Genomic DNA, 17,341 nt, shown 5'->3' with positions numbered 1-17,341 from the left:
GCAGCAAAAGATACAAGATGCAAAATTTCAAGGCTTATGTCGGCATTAAAGTCACAATAAAGCCTTTGTTATGGCCACTGTGGAACGGATTGTAGTGAGTGAGGATCACTGTGGTGCAAATTGTACTGTGCGGGGGCCACTGTGGAACAGATTGTAGTATGTGGGGATCACTGGGGTGCAAATTGTACTGTGTGGGGGCCACTGTAGAGCAGATTGTACTTTGGAGCAGAGGGTCTTCCAGCAGGACAATGACTCAAAACATACAGCCAAAGTAACAAAGGAGTGGCTCAAAAAGAAGCACATTAAGGTCATGGAGTGGCCTAGCCAGTCTCCAGACCGCAATCCCATAGAAAACTTATGGAGGGAGCTGAAACTCTGAGTTGCCAAGCAACAGCCTCAAAATATTAATGATTTAGAGATGATCTGCAAAGAGGAGTGGACCAAAATTCCTCCTGACATGTGCGCAAATCTCATCATCAACTACAAAAAATGTCTGAATGCTGTACGCGTCAAGGGTTTTGCCACCAAGTATAAAGTGTTTCCAGAGGGATCTAATACTTATTTCTCTATGCAAAATGCTAATAAATTTATAATATTTATACAATGTGATTTTCAGGATTTTTTTAATATCTACAGTATATTCTCTTTCACTGTTAAAATTAACCTATCCTTAATATTCTAGACTTTTCATGTCTTTGTCAGTGGGCAAACTTACAAAATAAGCAATGGATCAAATAATTATTTCCTTCACTGTAGTTATTTATAAAGGGGGACTTTATACATATATTTATATATTTATAAGGGTAAGGGCTCGTTCACATCTGTGCCCAGGTGTCCGTACTTGAGGTTTCCGTTTCCTGCCTAAAACAGAGGCAGGAGACGGAAACCTGCAGGAGTCTCTCTCACCCATTCATTTGAATGGGTGAGAGAGATGTCCGGCCGTGAGCGGCGGTGAGCGTTTTGCGCTCTCCGCCGCGAAACCGGGTTTTATAATCCGGACACAGAGTCGGACATGCAGTACTCTGTGTCCGGATAAAAAAAATCCGGTTTCGCGGCGGAGAGCATAAAACGCTCACCGCCGCGCACGGCCGGACCCGGTCTGTGGTTTCCGTCTTCTGGCATGCAGAAGACGGAAACCATAGAACGGAGACCGTGAACGCAGGTGTGAACCTAGCGTAACTATTATTTATGAGAGGATTATTATTAATAAGGAAATATAGGAAACTATAAGGGAGTAGTATTATTTTTACAGGGTGACTGTTACTGATAAGGGGGAACTATTACAGATAAGGGGAATATTACCGATACCCTCTTACTATTTTTACAGGAGTTTTGAAGACAAGATAGTGGAAGTAATTTCTTTCACACATCTCTGACCCGAATAATGACAGATTAACCAATTAACTTTAGTTTATTTACCATACCTAATATTTGTATTCCTTATACAGGTCACAAGTTGTGCTTGGGTGCCAGACAGCTGTCAACTTTACACTGGCAGCAAATGTGGTGTTATCACAGCATACTTAAATCGATTCACCAATACCACGGTATGTTAATTCTCATTTACCTTTTTCATATCTTTTGATTTGTATATGCAACTTTTCTGCAATTTGAAGTAATTTAATTCCTAAAGGATACAGTCTAGTTTGGGCCTGAAAGGGGTTTTCAGGCAAAACTTTTTAGGCTAAGGCCCCACATTGCAGATGCACAACACAGCTTTTTTTGTTGCAGATATTGTTGCGGTTTTTTGAGCCAAAGCTATGAATTGCTACAAATGAAATGCAGCAATAGGGAAGTAGTGGAAGTGGTGCTCACAGGTCAGAAAGGCACATGTTGGTTCATTGATGTTTATTGAGAAGTAAGCACAACGCAAAACAAGTAACCGCGTTTCGGGCCAAAACGCCCTTTTTCAAGTGCAGAAAAACTATTAAAACCAGAAAAATGAAGAACAAAATGTAACAGTATTCTACAATTCAAGGTAACAATACACATCCATATAATCACAAAAGTGTACATGTATAAAAACAGATCTGTTATACAAGTTCACAGCCAAATAAAAAAAATCAGACTGAGACAGACCATAAATATACCACTGCCACTACTTCCCTATTGCTGCTGTCTACTCCCGGTTCCCTTGGAATTCAGTTTCTATGAGGTGTGCTGCCCCCTCCGCCTGGTCATCCAACCCTAATACGTAGTTGTGAACAGTTCACAACTGGTACAGCTGAGAGGCTATTTGGTCTTATCCATTCCAAACTGGTTTTTACGGTAATACTACACTATAAGGTTGCTCGGTGTCTGTGTTTTTCTTCTTTTGAGTTTACAAATGAAATGCGGAATATGTAGGAAGCTTCTTATACTTCTTCTTTCTGCTCAGTCTGTTCCTGGCTTTGGCTCAAACACACACAGCAAAATCTGCAACAAATAAAGGTGCGCTTCTGCAATTTGGGGCTTTAGCTTTAAAGTTTAAATCTGCTGGGGCAATGAAAAAAAAAAAAGGCATACTCACCTGTTCCCGTTGCTCCAGTGTCATTCTGCGCTTCCCGGTTCGTCTACTCTCCTGGGTTTTTTCCAGCATTGTGCTGATTGTCTGGCCTCAGCAGGCCTTAGGAAGAGGATCCATAATGTCACAGGTAGTGACATTCAGGCCCTTCGCTGATTGGCCTCAACTCCGGAAAATGCCGCAGGAGCAGATAACCTGGGAGGCGCGAGAGGGCACCAAAGCAATCGGGACAGGTGAGTATACTTTTTCACTTCCCCCCAGCTTATTTAAACTTTAAAAGGGTTGACCAATTTTGCCAGGGCAGCCACTTTAAAGCTGGCCTTCATTCCGAATTACAAATTTAAATAAGCATACCTGATGTCCCTCGTTCTTGCTGCTGGGTCCATGTTCTAAAGATCCCCCCCTGTCCTCCTTTACAAAATGCACTTATCATCTTCAGTGAGACTTTGTCACAAAAACTTTTCCCTACTATTTTCTAGCAGGGGATGCAACAGTTCTGATCAGGTAAGGCTAGGTTTTCATGTTTACATCATGTTTTTACTATACTGTTCATTCATTCGTGAAGAAAAAAAAACGGATGCAAATGGATGCCATGGAAAAACCATCTGTTTCTGTAAAACAGTTGCCCATTCCAAGGCATCCGTTTGCATCTGTTTGCCATACATATGTTTTCTTCTAATGGATGTATGAACAATAATATAACAACATGATGTGAACCTAGCCTAAGACTGTGTGCATCTTTGTTGTCTTTAATCCGGCAAACTAGCATTGCTAGTCATTTGCTATATGGAGGGATCAACCCTGACACAGTCTATGTAGAGATAAGGATTCTCTTGCACAATATTTCTAGAAGTACTCATTGATGTCCTCTTTTGTACAGTAGAATCGTCAGCAACTAGACCGTTCTTTTTGGGTTAATGTCTGTGAAAAAAAAAGTCTTTCAGTTCATTTAACCCCCCTTCCCACCCACACTGATCTGAATGAAACCAGCTTGGAGTTTGAGCAAAGTACATAACATATTACCTCAAGCAAGATTTAGTGAACTGCAGAGGGAACACTTTGAATACCTCTAACTCTAGAGCCACGGGGGCTACAGCTGTGATTTTGGTTTTAACACCAAGAATCTTGTATGTTGCCCACTTGGATCTTGAGATATCACTGGTTAAAACGGAGCTTCACTTCAACTAGTATGTAGGAGAATATGTACAGCTGAGAGTCTGCAAGGTGAGAAGAATGATATTTTTACCCTCTTGTCACTGTCACTTCAGATAACTCCAGGGAAGGGAGTACCATGGATACCATCAATCTGAAAGTATGCCTGCCATTTAACCCCTTAGATTCTGCTGTCAATTCTGACTGCAATAAATATATTGTTTTAAAGCAAAAAAGTAAAAATTTACTTTATTAATCCCCCTTGTTAATGAAAATAATTAAACACACAATTAGTATTACCACATCTGTAACAACCCCTAAAATAAAATTAATACATTATTTAGTTTACATGATAAACACCATAAAACTTAAAATTCAGATGCCCAAATTGATGTTTTCTCACCTCTCAAAAATAGTCATAAAAACTGATCAATAAGGGAATGCAGAGAGGGATAATATGTTACTAGTTTAAGGCTGAGTTCACACCAGCGCTGGAGTTCTGTTTGTGAATTCTGTTCCCCTTTCCGCTTGAAAAATGCTGTGGGTAATAGCTTTTTTATTCCTTTAGCCTTTACGCTCGGAGACCCCCCAAATGGACATCTAATCTGCTGAAAAAGCTAAAGGAGTAAAATGTACATAAGGCACCAGAGTTATGTCAGCAATTATTTGAGCTATGTATGCAAAATCTGCAAGGGTTTAGAAATTTTAAGGTGAGCGTAGGGGGATAAGGCCTTATTCACTTTGAATAACAGCCATGTGATGTCTGTTTTTTGAGAGCTGTGACGCAGCCGTTTTAAAACCCATGAATGTCTATGAATCTATTCGCTTGTCAATTTTTATGTCCGTCAAAACAAGCTAATATAGAACATGTTTGTTTTTTTGATATCCATTAAAAACATTATGTGAAAGAAAATGAACATTTGGCTGAACCAATAGACATTCATGAGTTTTAAAACGGTTATTCACTGTCGTGTGCAAAAAGGCCTGTGCCTTTACATGTTGTAACAGGTGGCTGTTTTAGCAAGATGATGTTAGGGTCACACCTGCATCTGGGTTTGCATGTGTGGGGTCTGTTTGGGGACCCATGAACAGAAACGTAATCCACTTAAAAAAGTGATTACTTGTGGAAACTCACGAAACCCATAGACTATAATGTGGTCCGCTCGCTTTCCTCCAGAAAAATATGGACTGCTTGCAGAACTTTTCTCTCCACATTTTTTTAAACAGAAGGCTGAACAGAAAGCCCGAACAGGCAATCAGTGCAATCTGAGCTAGTGCAATCTGCAGTAGGCTGGATCACCCGACCTATTTGGTTTCTATGGCAGCCAGAAGTTTTATATATTCTAAAAAAAACCCATAAAATTCATAGAATACATATAGAAAAAAAATAACACTATATGAACACTTTATCTCATTTATTCGTTAGAGCCGTAGCCCACACCCTCTCCTCATTGATTTAATAGGTTCCTCACACAGCCCTGTAATGTCTTTTCTCTGTACAACAGGGGAAGGAGGTGCATGCTTAGTTTTCACTGCTGTGTCAGTGAATAGATTTAGCGCTATTTCTCTGTTCTTTAACACATAGTGATTACTTTATGGCAAGCTTGGATCAACAACGCAATATAAGGGAGCGTTCACACTACCGTCGGTGTCCGCATGCATGCAGGGTTCCTCTGTCCGCTTGAGAAGTCGGACATCTTCTCTTGCGGACAGGGAAGGACGGGCACGGAGTGCAAAAGAACGCACCCGATGCCCATTCAAGTGAATGACAGGTGTCACGGACACATCTAGTGTCCGCTCCTAGTGTCCGTGACAGATTTTGAGCGGACACTAGGAGCGGACACTACATGTCGGACACCGACGGTAGTGTGAACGCCCCCTAACACATCTGCCCCAAAGAACAAATAAAAGGTAACAAAATATAAACAAAATTTTAAAGAGAGTGATGTATCTCTTTGCAGTTTGTCTCTCTTTATTCTTTCCCCTATGTTTGATTTGCTAGGTTAACAAACAGTAGAGGACAGAGGGAAAGAAGTACGAGTACAAATGTTTAGCTTCTAGCCTGTAGCCATGAAGCCACTTAGGTTTACATACCGACACGAAATATATAGAATTCATAGATGTATGGTAATTTTTTATTTTTTTTTTATTATTATAATAAACTTAAAATTTAAATTTTTATACAGCCAATGGAAATTGAAGTGGAGTCGGAGGTACATCTATATGGTCATTCTGACGAAATAACCAACCTGTTTGTTTGTAAACCATATAGTATACTGATAAGTGTCAGCATGGATGGTACGTGCATCATTTGGGATCTAAACAGGTATGTTCTACGAAGAACTTTTGATATTACAAATTATTCTTCCAACTGTACTGATGATATAATATCCAACATATGAAAATCATTTGGAAATAACATTCTGCTGAAGGTGCATTTACTGCACCCTATTGTCTTCGCCTTTATAATCCACACCTGTGTTCAAAAATTATATGCAAAAACTGAATATGTAAATGCACTCTCATAAGTTACATTAAGGCTAAGGCCCTGCATGGTGGAAAATATACATTTCACAGTGCCAGCATATGCTTTTTTGAAAATTATTACATATTTATTTTAGTTACAGAATCACAAGCTTTTTCCTATAGATTTAATAGGGTAAGGAAATGTGCAGAGGAAAACATGTCAAAAATAACTTTTAAAATGCCTTTCGAAGGGTGATCTTCTGCACCAATTCCTCATAGCTGCTAGTACGGTTATCCCCTGTCACTAACTCCGCTCCACGACTCCTTCTTTGCTGGAATGGCTCAAAGAACTCCTTATCAGGAGGATGGAGGGCCTGGTCACAGAAGACTTTCCCAACCCGTCCAAGTTTGATGCCCTCTGGCAGTCGTGGGTAGTGTTTCAAGAGTCCTCAGAGTTCTCTTCCCTGTTTGGTTGAACTCCTGCCTTCTCATTGCCTAGTCCTGGCTCCCTTGGGCCCTTCCCTCTTCTCTCCTCTCTCCTTTTTTCTGTAGCCCACCCTTCTCTCCTTGTTGTGTCCTGTCTATCTTGTCCTCCCCTTGCCTCCTGTTTCACTTGTGTTTGTCATACTGTGACTTCCTCCCTTCCCCCTCTTGAATTTGTTGGTTGTTCTGACTTTGTTTTTGTTCTTTTGTTATTGGCCTCACTTGACCAGGAGTGCCTTCCCGGTGGATGATCAACTTCTTGGTCTCTCTGAGGCCTTAGTAGATATTGTGTGGGCTTAAAGCTCCCCCTATTGTGTTTTGTTCTTTTTTTTTTTTGCAAAATTTCAATAAAATTGATTACACCTAAAACACCATGGGAATAAATTCAGTGCGGGAAAGCTCCTGTGATTGCCAGTTCTATTTCATGTACTAAGGAGCAGAATGTGAATTAGGAGAGATCTCTCCCTAGGAATTTAAATTTAGTATTGTCTGTTCAGATGGATACCCCTCTTTCAGCCTATAGAGAAATTGACTATTAAAATCCTCTCTCAGAAATAGGACCTTTCTTCTAACCATCACATACGACACAGAAGTGGGCAACATACGAGCTTTTTCCATTAGCCATTCTTATTTGGGACATCTTTTCTCCAGGCCCCTCTTATATGCCTAGGTAATATCCAGGTTCCACTAATCCCAGAAAGTTGTTTTGCCTTCCTTCTGCTCTGATCCCAAGCATGAGAAAAGAGGGAGATTTACTCCTTTGGTCTTAGGAGATACCTTTTTCAGTGTCTTCTGAATACCCATTTCATTGAAGCAGCTCTTAGTGAAGTTCCAGGGCACTAATAATGGTAAGGTTTCTAACTCTTAGGCTGAGTCCACACTGAGTTTCTTGGTCAGGAATCTGCCTCAAAATCAGCCTCCAAAAAAAGCCTCCCAATAGAACTGCCTTATTCTGACTTAGTACCTCTGGAGAGTAGAACTTTGGCTTTGCACTGGCAATACCTCCAACTCTACTACTTCTATTCCTCCCCCAGGAAAGCAAATGACCTGCATTGAACCCTTTTTTTAATTTGAGAAACTCTGAGTAAGCACTATGTTGCCTTTACACTCAATGTCTCTCATCTATAACCTCTTGACCGCTGATCCTGACTCTCCTTTGCCTTCATTTGTAGCTGGCTGGGAAAAGGAGCTTGGGATCACCTTCCTGCCTGACATGTGGCACATTGCCTTCTGCTCCTGCCATAAGTTCTCCATGTTATGCAAAGTGCAGTAGACTAATTACAAGATTCTTTCCAGGTACAGGGTCCCTTCTGTGGCCTATAATATTTTCCCAACGGTTTGCGCCCAAAGCTGGTTCTGCTCCTTAGGACGGGGCACAATGCAACACGTCTAGTGGAACTGTCCCCGTCTCCATCCATTTTGGCATGAGGTTTTCAGGATCATAAAGGACATCACTGGGGTATCATTGGAGGATGACCCAGCCCGCCGCCTTCTTTTCTTTTTCTCATGCAAAATACAGAAACACATTGTTAAGTTAGGTATATGCTGATAGCGGCCAAGTACATCATTCCTTGTCGCTGGTAATCTTCTTCCCCCACGTCCACAATGGATTGGCTACAAGAGATCTTGCATATCAGGGGGATGTGGGAGTTGTGACTCCCCAGCAGGATAACAGTACTCACCAGAAAGTGTGGCAGTTGTGGAATATCTTTTACTATTCTCCTACTTTTCTCACCTCATTTTATACTCCTGTCTTCGTGACCCTGTCCTGCTTTCTCCTTTATGGTCAATACTACGGTCATACTGTTTTACTGTGAATGATTCGTATGCACTGTGTATAGTTCTGCTCCGTCAGGAACAACCCCCCCTCCTTTCCCCACCCTAAACTAATAGCTCTCTTCTCTGTTATTGCTTCTGACTGTATGCATGTGTTGGAGGTGCACATACAGTTGAATATAATGCTAAACTACAGGTTCAAATCTGCAGCTTGATGCAGGCCCCTCTCTTCCTCTCTGACATTGAAGTCCCCAGAGTGCACACCCAAGGTTTCCACTATTTAATCCATTCCTGGCTATCATACTTAAGCAATTGGAGAACTATGAGGTTGTTTTCACACAGAGCTGATTTGTTGCAGAAAATACAAAAGAAATCTTCAGCATACTTATCCTGGGCCCTGGTGGCTGGTTTACCTTTGTATCTTCATGCACTATGTTTTGGTTGTTCCATTTCTCTTCAATATACGATGACTCATAAAGGTCCTTCTGAGAACAAAATCTTTCTGCTCATATTTGGATATAATAAACCGTTTGGAAAGTTATCCACAATAAGCATTTAAGAGTGTCAGTTTTTCTTTCATTACTGGATGTATGAAGTGAGTTACTCACTGAGCACCTTTACTGTTTACTGAGTCCCATTAAAGGATCCAAAGCATGGTTTATCCACACTCTCCTCCTACGGATTTCTTGCCACCATTGTCAATTACGCCCTGGTGGGCTGAGGCTTTACAATATTAGTTGTTTGGCAGCCGCAATGTGTTCAAATATATGCGGAATATGTTGACGCTATATGAATAAAAATTTTTATTATTATTATATGCAGACTTCAGGGCATAGAGGTAGTGTCACTGGCCAGTAGCTACCCCCATAGCCCATTTTTCTATTACTCTTCCAAATTATCTCAGAATTCCCTGAGGAAGCGCAGCATACCAGTGCAGAAATATGTATGGAAATTAAAACTAGACATCATGATATAGAAGTCCATCCTTAGGCAGAATATTAGTTAATAGAGTACTGGTCTCTATGGACAGCTCTTCAGCTTAGCTGTATGGGATATTGACTAGATATTTGCAGTGTGACATTTTTCTGCTCTGTAAATATCTGCTTAGTCGGTATATATAAGTCCCTACTATATCAAAGCTGTTAATCATGCGCTGCTGTTTCTGTGATCTATAAGAGACACTACGCACTTAAAACAGGATTATTTGCTAGCCTATGGCTATTTTCTCTTCCTATCCATGTACAGATTGCCAAGATTAGTGCAGGATTAGGGACAGAGATGACAGATTGTCACTCAGGATCACAAGAGAAAATTTTTCGGCTGTATCTTGGGTATCTTTTTCTGGATTAACCGGGGGAAACCTTTTTTTTACTTTATCCTAATACTGTTTCTTCATCCACATTCTGAATAATATGGCTATGTATCTTTTCTCATCTGTATTATATATGGCTCTATATTGCTAAGTAGAGCACTGTATGAATCCTGAAATTAAATAAGAATTAATTAATTTGGAATGTAAGGGTTTTTTGACTTTTAATGCATATTTCATACTGATGACTTTTCCACAGGTCATCAATAACTGATCTTTATCCATCCCAAATAACTGATCTGTCGGAGTCCAAAACACAGAGTTCACACAGATTAGCTGTACCAGCAGCCTCCAGGCATGTGAAGCTATTGCAGTGTACATGAGACAGAAACAACTCTGTTGTTATTCATGTAATTCATGTTACACAAGTGTACTGCACATCTGTTTCTGTTTCTTGAATAAAGACAGGCCCTCTTTTGCTTCTTATCAACTGCCACAGCTTCCAGCACGTCCACAAATTAGATCCGATAGGTCATCGGTATGAAACATGTATTAAATGGTCTATCATCATTAAATTGGTTATAAACCTAAATATAGTGACTTGTAGAGGAGTCAAAATTTTCCAAATATGCTTTAAGCTTTGGTGCCCCTTTGTTATGTAAATCACCATTTTATTCATAATCAAATAAAGGGAAAAGTAGAGACTAGAGATGAGCGAACAGTAAAATATTTGATATTCGTTATTCGTTTCAAATAGCCGCTCAATATTCGACTATTCGATCGAATATCAAACCTTATTATAGTCTATGGGGAAAAATGCTTCGTTTCAGGGGAACCCACCATTCGACTCAGGAGGGTCACCAAGTCCACTATGACACCACAGCAAATGATGCCAACACATCTGGAATGCAACTGGGACAGCAGGGAAAGCATGCCTGGGGCATATAACAAGCCCAAGTAACAGTTTTACCCCACCATCACAGCCTATCACCTACACACTTTCCACACTCAAAAAAACCTCTATCAAAATGGGAAAATACCTGAATATGTCAGCAGGCCGTGCTGAAGCTCATCAGCCTGGGGGACAGACAGCACAGTGCCTCCGAGGTCAGGGATGCCATCCTGGATTGTTTTTTGCCACGCTGCACCTGGGCACAAGTGCAAGTTGGCATATGTGATAATGGCCGGAACCTGGTAGCAGATCTGGAGCTTGCCAGACTCAAACACGGTCCACACATAGCCTACGTTTTCAAATTATTGGTGCAACGGTTTCTAACAATTTACCCCAATTTACACAAGCTACTGGTTAAAGTGCGGTACTTGTGCTCCCACTTTGGCAAGTCTACAGTACCTGGTGCTAGCCTCAATACACTCCAGCAACGCCTACATCTGCCTGAAGCACCGACTGTTGTGCGAGGTCACCACACACTGAAACCCTAGATATCGTATGTTGAGCAGGGTATGTGAGCAACAGAGACCTTTGATGGAGTTCCATCTCCAAAACCCAAAGGTTCATCAAAATAAGCTCCCTCAGTTTCTGCACCATGAGTTTCCATGGGTGGCAGACTTATGTGAAATCCTATCCCATCCTTTCCACTGGACAAGAAACATTAGCATGCGCTCATCACAATTCCTGATATGAAAGCTGCGTTAAGCAGAGGTGCAGGGTACAACACAGACCAGGCCCGAACACCAGGAACAGGTGTTACAATGGCTAGCGGATAATGCTTCCAGCTGCTTTTCCAGCAGCCGGTCAGCCACTACCTGCAGTCGTGTTCATACCCAAGAATCTGCCCCTCCTTCCTCCCAACATGCCCAATCTTCCCAACAGAGTCATCCCATCCTTGCCCCCTCCCAGGATCTCTTTTCAGGTCCTTTTACTGTCTCTCCCTCTGTTGAACCACTTCCCGAATCCCTGGAGATACCAGACGACTTTGTGTGTACTGATGCCCAAACATTGGCGCATCCGCCATCACCTGGCGATTTTGTGGTTGTGGACCTGCAACCAGCATTTTCCATCCTCAGTGATGATGATGAGACACATTTGCCATCAGGGCATGCTGTTGTCATGTGCGGTTTGCAGTAAGAGGAGAGTGAACAATTGGAAGAGGAGTTGGTGGAGGACGAGGCCACCGACAATAAATGGACAGGGGTGATGTCTAGCGGGGAAGGCAGTGTAGATGTGGAGGTAAGCTAAGCAGGAAAAAAGATGGCTACAGGCAGAGGCATGGACTGGGGTGATTGTTTTGTAAAGAGGAATGGTCCAAAATACCTTCATCCAGGAACTGATTAAAAGCTACAGGAAACGACTAGAGGCTGTTATCTTTGCAAAAGGAGGATCTACTAAATATTAATGTCACTTTTCTTTTGAGGTGCCCATACTTTTGCACCGGTCAAATTTTTGGTTTAATGCATATTGCACATTTTCTGTTAGTACAATAAACCTCATTTCAATGCACAGTTATTGGTGCAAAAAGGTGGGAGGGGATACAAATTTTTACTGCGTATGCCGCGTGGTATTCGATTGGGAATTAATACCTCAAACAGCCTGCTATTCGATCGAACACTTATTCGATCGAACGGTGTTCGCTCATCTCTAGTAGAGGCCAAAGCACTTAGACCTAGGTCCTAAAGAATGCCTCAAAACATTTTCCCCCCTGATTTGCATGTGAAGTAAACAGTAATTCCTGAAAATAGGGCTCCAAAGTTGAATAACAGAGGTGTATTTGGAAACTGTAGAATCTAAAATGTTTATAACATGGTTACAAATAAGACGTCCTTTCATCACTTACTCATTTATTTTTTTCTTTTAAGGTTATGCTATGTTCAAAGTCTCACTGGCCACAAAAGTCCAGTCACAGCAGTTTCAGCTAGTGAAACAATGGGAGACATTGCAACAGTTTGTGATTCAGGTAAGTTATTGGTGGAACCATGTATACAACGTAAGTATCAAATTTACTTATCATGTATTAAACAAGTTTTATTTTCTTTATCTTTCTAGTTGGTGGTGGCAGTGACCTGAGACTTTGGACTGTAAATGGTGATCTTATTGGACATGTACATTGCAGAGAGATAATCTCCTGTGTTGCTTTTTCAAACCAACCAGAGGGAATATCGGTTAATGTCGTAGCTGGAGGACTGGAAAATGGCATTGTGCGGTAAGATAATAAATACATTTTACAGATTTTTCTAAAATGTATTATATGATTTCCAGTGTACAATCCCTTTTATCTTGCAGGACAATATTTTCGCTGTGATCTTGAACTACCGATTTGTTTTGTATTTTAGTGTATATTCTTTCATATCTACAGATGTAAGAAACTTAATCTTTTTCATTTAATACCTTCAATACAGTAAATATAGGAGCTAGAAAAAATTCATATGGAGCTCCAAATCCACAATCTACTGTAGTTTTTTTTTCCCACTTCATAAAGAAACAGTATGTTTATTCACAGTATACAAAAGATTTCACACAGAAAAGTGCAGATATCAAAGTTTATTAATCATCAATTAGGTTCATATATATATATATATATATATATATATATATATATATATATATATATAAATTGTGAATCATATGTCTAAAAAAAACCCCACTAAAGTGCGTCAATGAATCCAAATGTCCAATAATCCAAGCATATAGATTACAAAATCCAGTTAGTATGTGTGAATGTTTTCTGTCCACAGACCTACATAAAACTCTCTATACTCCTGAAGGAAGGATTAGTGGTGTTGCTCCATAAGGTGCTGTCCTGTATCGGACAATATGCGTATAAGAAGGCAGCGTGCCACAGTCGAAGAAGCCCAAGGCTGCATTCACACTGAGTAACGCTGGCGTTTTTTGTGCTTATTTTTGCACATAGCGCCGCGTTAACGCCAGTCAACGCCACCGCAAAATAGCGCGGCGTATACGCGGCGCTATGTGCAAAAATAAGCACAAAAAACGCCAGCGTTACTCAGTGTGAATGCAGCCTTAAATGAATGAATGCCCCAACAGTGTTCTTGTTGCATACACAGTACACTATCTCCCCCAGCAACCCAAACACATAGTCTTCCTTAATGGTGATTCTCTATTTCTAAAGCATTTTCTTATTAGATATTACATTAGTTATATTTGTGTTATTAGACCCTCCAAATTGGATCATGAGTAAGATATTTGCTGCATTTCCTATACATATGGTATGGATCTGAATTTGGTACCGTTAAGGGCTGTTCACATGTAGGAATCAGTGGCAGATTCAGCACAGATTCTGCCTCCCATTGTTTTTGATGGGAGGCAGAGATTGCAGCAGGACACTGCAGCTTGATTTTGATACAGAGTCTGTATCTTAAGACTTCCTGCTTATTAGGGCCATTAACTTGAGCCTAATGAGCAGTGGAAAGCTCTGCATTCTGCCACAAGTGGACTGGACTCATCCCTCTGGTGGTGGAGGTATCAATTGATAAGGCTATCCCAAAAATAGGTTGCCAGCAAAGTTATTTGTGCAACTCCTGTACAAATGAATGCAGAGATGTAGGCAAACTCAGCCTCTCTGTTTTTGTTGTGATCAAGAGATGGGTTTCCATTCTCAATATGGATGTGGGTTCTAGAGGTGGGACACAACCTCTGTAGGATTCAGCACTGTGGTCCTTTTTGGTTCTTCTTTTTTCCAAAGAAATAGTTAGTTAATCTTTTCCGTTTGTTTTTCACAGATTATGGAGTACATGGGATTTGAAGCCGGTTCGCGAAATAACCTTCCCAAAGTCAAATAGACCATTAGTATGGTAAGTAGCAAATATTCTGTGCCAAAATGGGGCATAAGGTGTTGTCACATGTACAGAACTTCACTCATTGACAAAAAAAATAAAAAAATGCACTGAGGATTTGTTGGAATCAAATGAAAAGTTATATGTGTGATTGTAATGATGATATATGTAAGTGATTTCTACATGGTTGGGCATGGAAGATTACATGTTTTTTATGGTATCCTGCTGCACATAAGCCCACAGCTGTTGCTGTTGGACCTGCATAACCTGCACACTAAGTAGGTTGTAGAAGCTGGAATCATAAGTGAATGGGAAGCACTGCGTGTACGGCTCTTGCCGAGCCGTACACGCAGCGCTTCCCATTCACTTCAATGGGACTGCTCGTAGTGAAAAAAAAGCAGCCCATTCATTTCTATGGGGAGCGCTCGTATGCCGGCTCCCATAGAAATGAATGGAACTGCTTTATACGCCGCTTATTCTGAACGTGTTTTACGTTCAGAATAAGCTGCCGTATACGTAGTGTGAATGAGCCCTTAAGTCTTTTACTGAGAGTGAAAAAAGTTATAGAGGATAAAAAACCAAAAAGAGTCTTTTTTAACTTGTGTTAAGCATTGGAATATGAAAATTGTGAGCCAGATATATGCCTTGTATGCAAATCATGATTTTGTGTAAGAGAATTTTGTCTCTTTAATTTCTGCATTGTCTTCATAACGCTCCCAAAAAAGTAGGCATAATGGTGTTGGCATATTTGATGCTGGAAATCCCCTGCAACCAGATCAGGGGTTATGAACACTGATGTTAAAAATATGATTTTGATTACAAAAAAAAAAAAACTAAGATAAGAAATATGAACCTTTGAACAAGATGTTAGAAAATTCATTAATATGTTACCAAGTTACATTAAAAGGGTTTTTCGGGCAAAAAAATCTTTTTTTTTTCTTTTAAAAAAAGTTCTGTTAGTGCTAGTAATTGGTTAATAAGTACACCCATATACCTTTAGCAGTGTTTGGAATAATTTCTGGGTGTCTCTGGGAGCTGCTGGCATCCTTTCATTTGTTTGCATGATATAACTTCCTCCTGTGCAGCTTTGTACCTTCCACCCTAGTTCCCTCTCACTCACACCCTCTGCTCTCTCACCAGTTAAGCTATCCTGCCCACTACTAGCCACTCCCTCCTGTTTTACTAAGCTATCCCTCCCCCAGTCTCTCTAGCTAAGCTATCACACCCACTACTAGCAGAGAGGAAGAGGGGAGGAGCCATATCTAGACACAGGAAAGCTGGTAAGTATTGATGAGAATGGGGAGAGTAATGGTGACGTTTCCGTTTTGGAAGTGGTGAAATGGAACGTCACCGGATTATCCGAAAGTGTCTGTGTTGCGGTCACATGAACGCTCTAGGGATTTGGGTAATTTTTTTATTTTTTTTTTAATAGAATTAAATTAGAAGATAGGCGAGGGAATTTAGTTTAGGGGTTAATTCTTAGTTTATCCTGGGAAACCCTTTAATATGATCTTTGATACAAATAGACACCATAAAATTAACACCGCTTCAGTTACACATTTTCACAAAATTTTTAGTTGCTAGTTGTGTATTAGTTCCCATATTATTTACAGCCATAAAATCTTAATGCTTTTGAAATAGTCTCTCAAGATAAACTGTTTTTTTTTTAATTTTTTCTCCTTTCAGCATTACTTTTTCCTGTGATGGCCATCATCTTTATACTGCAAACAGTGAAGGAACAGTGATTGGCTGGTGTCGCAAGGACCAACAACGTCTGAAATTGCCCATGTTTTACTCATTCCTCAGCAATTATGCAGCTTGTTAAAAAGTTAGAAACACTTGATTTAAAGTTTACACACTTCTATAGCAACATATTGGTAACCTTTTACAAGATGTATGCTTAAAATGTATTTTAATATAGTGTATAAAGCTAAATATATATTTGATCAAGAAAATATTCATAAATACAGTGTGTTTTATGCATTTTTAGCCGTAGATTCCTAAAGCCTTACATTGTTTTTGTCTTTTTTGCTTGGATAACCCATAATACTGTCCACAAAAGACTTGCATTGATCATTGTGAAGAATGCATTTCAGTGTTCATTTAGCAAAACTGATTTAGAAGATAGTGTTTTACAACTGCTTTACAGAAATATTGAAAAATTATGCAAAACACGGGCACTTTGAAGATTATTTTTATCTTTATATTTTACATGTATGATTTCATTGAATTAAACTAAAAGTGTAACTGTCACTTCAACCCTTTTTCTCATTTGTAGGTGATGTGATAAGTATTATTGCAAATATTCTAAATTAGGTAATGTTGACATTTATTAAAAAGAAAACTCTGAAGTCGCCCCTAAGCAATGCATTAAATGAGCATTACTAAGGAAAATGTCTTTAACATCTACTATACACTCTGACTATAGTTACCTGTTACATGCAGACTTCCCAAACTGCTTTTCATTTTATTGCTGCTACATACATGTATCTAACTATGTTCGTCCTCTTAACTGTGAAATTGTCTCTGTCCCATGCCTCTGGCTTTTAGACTGTACATGCCAAACACAGATTTTCCTTAGCGATTTTCATTTAGAAACGTCAGAACTTGTGTTAATTCAACACCTACAACAAAAATTCTTAAAATAATTTACCCTGCGCAAAAAAAAAAGGTTGAAGTGACAGTTACATTTTGCCTTTGACAGTGCATTTTCGTTCAAAGGCTCTCTTGAAGATGAGCTGATGATAGCATGTTTTACTATTGGGAGCCCCAGCAGTGAACTGTTACTGAGGGAACCTGGTAAGTGTTCATTGCATTGGCAGTACGAACATAGAAGACAAAAACTGATATAAAAATTCTGCCTGTGTAATGCACAGACCAACTGGATCCTCAAACATGGGGCT

General features: G+C 40.0%; 1 protein-coding gene across 1 annotated transcript in view; it reads left to right on the top strand.

Annotated features, from left to right (window-relative positions):
* The window catches only part of LYST (lysosomal trafficking regulator), a 393,838-nt gene extending 377,171 nt beyond the window's left edge, over window positions 1-16,667 (top strand). The window contains exons 47-52 of the mRNA XM_075267816.1: window positions 1,449-1,547; window positions 5,842-5,981; window positions 12,504-12,601; window positions 12,691-12,847; window positions 14,385-14,456; window positions 16,125-16,667. Coding sequence (XP_075123917.1) covers window positions 1,449-1,547; window positions 5,842-5,981; window positions 12,504-12,601; window positions 12,691-12,847; window positions 14,385-14,456; window positions 16,125-16,263 — 705 coding nt within the window. The 3' untranslated portion in view covers window positions 16,264-16,667. The remainder of the gene's footprint in view (window positions 1-1,448; window positions 1,548-5,841; window positions 5,982-12,503; window positions 12,602-12,690; window positions 12,848-14,384; window positions 14,457-16,124) is intronic.
* Window positions 16,668-17,341: the final 674 nt, after the last annotated feature.

The sequence above is a fragment of the Leptodactylus fuscus genome, chromosome 3 (genome assembly GCF_031893055.1).
Source record: "Leptodactylus fuscus isolate aLepFus1 chromosome 3, aLepFus1.hap2, whole genome shotgun sequence".
Taxonomy (NCBI): domain Eukaryota; kingdom Metazoa; phylum Chordata; class Amphibia; order Anura; family Leptodactylidae; genus Leptodactylus; species Leptodactylus fuscus.
The sequence above is the reverse complement of the archived record's forward strand: the minus strand, read 5'-3'. Positions and strand labels throughout refer to the sequence as shown.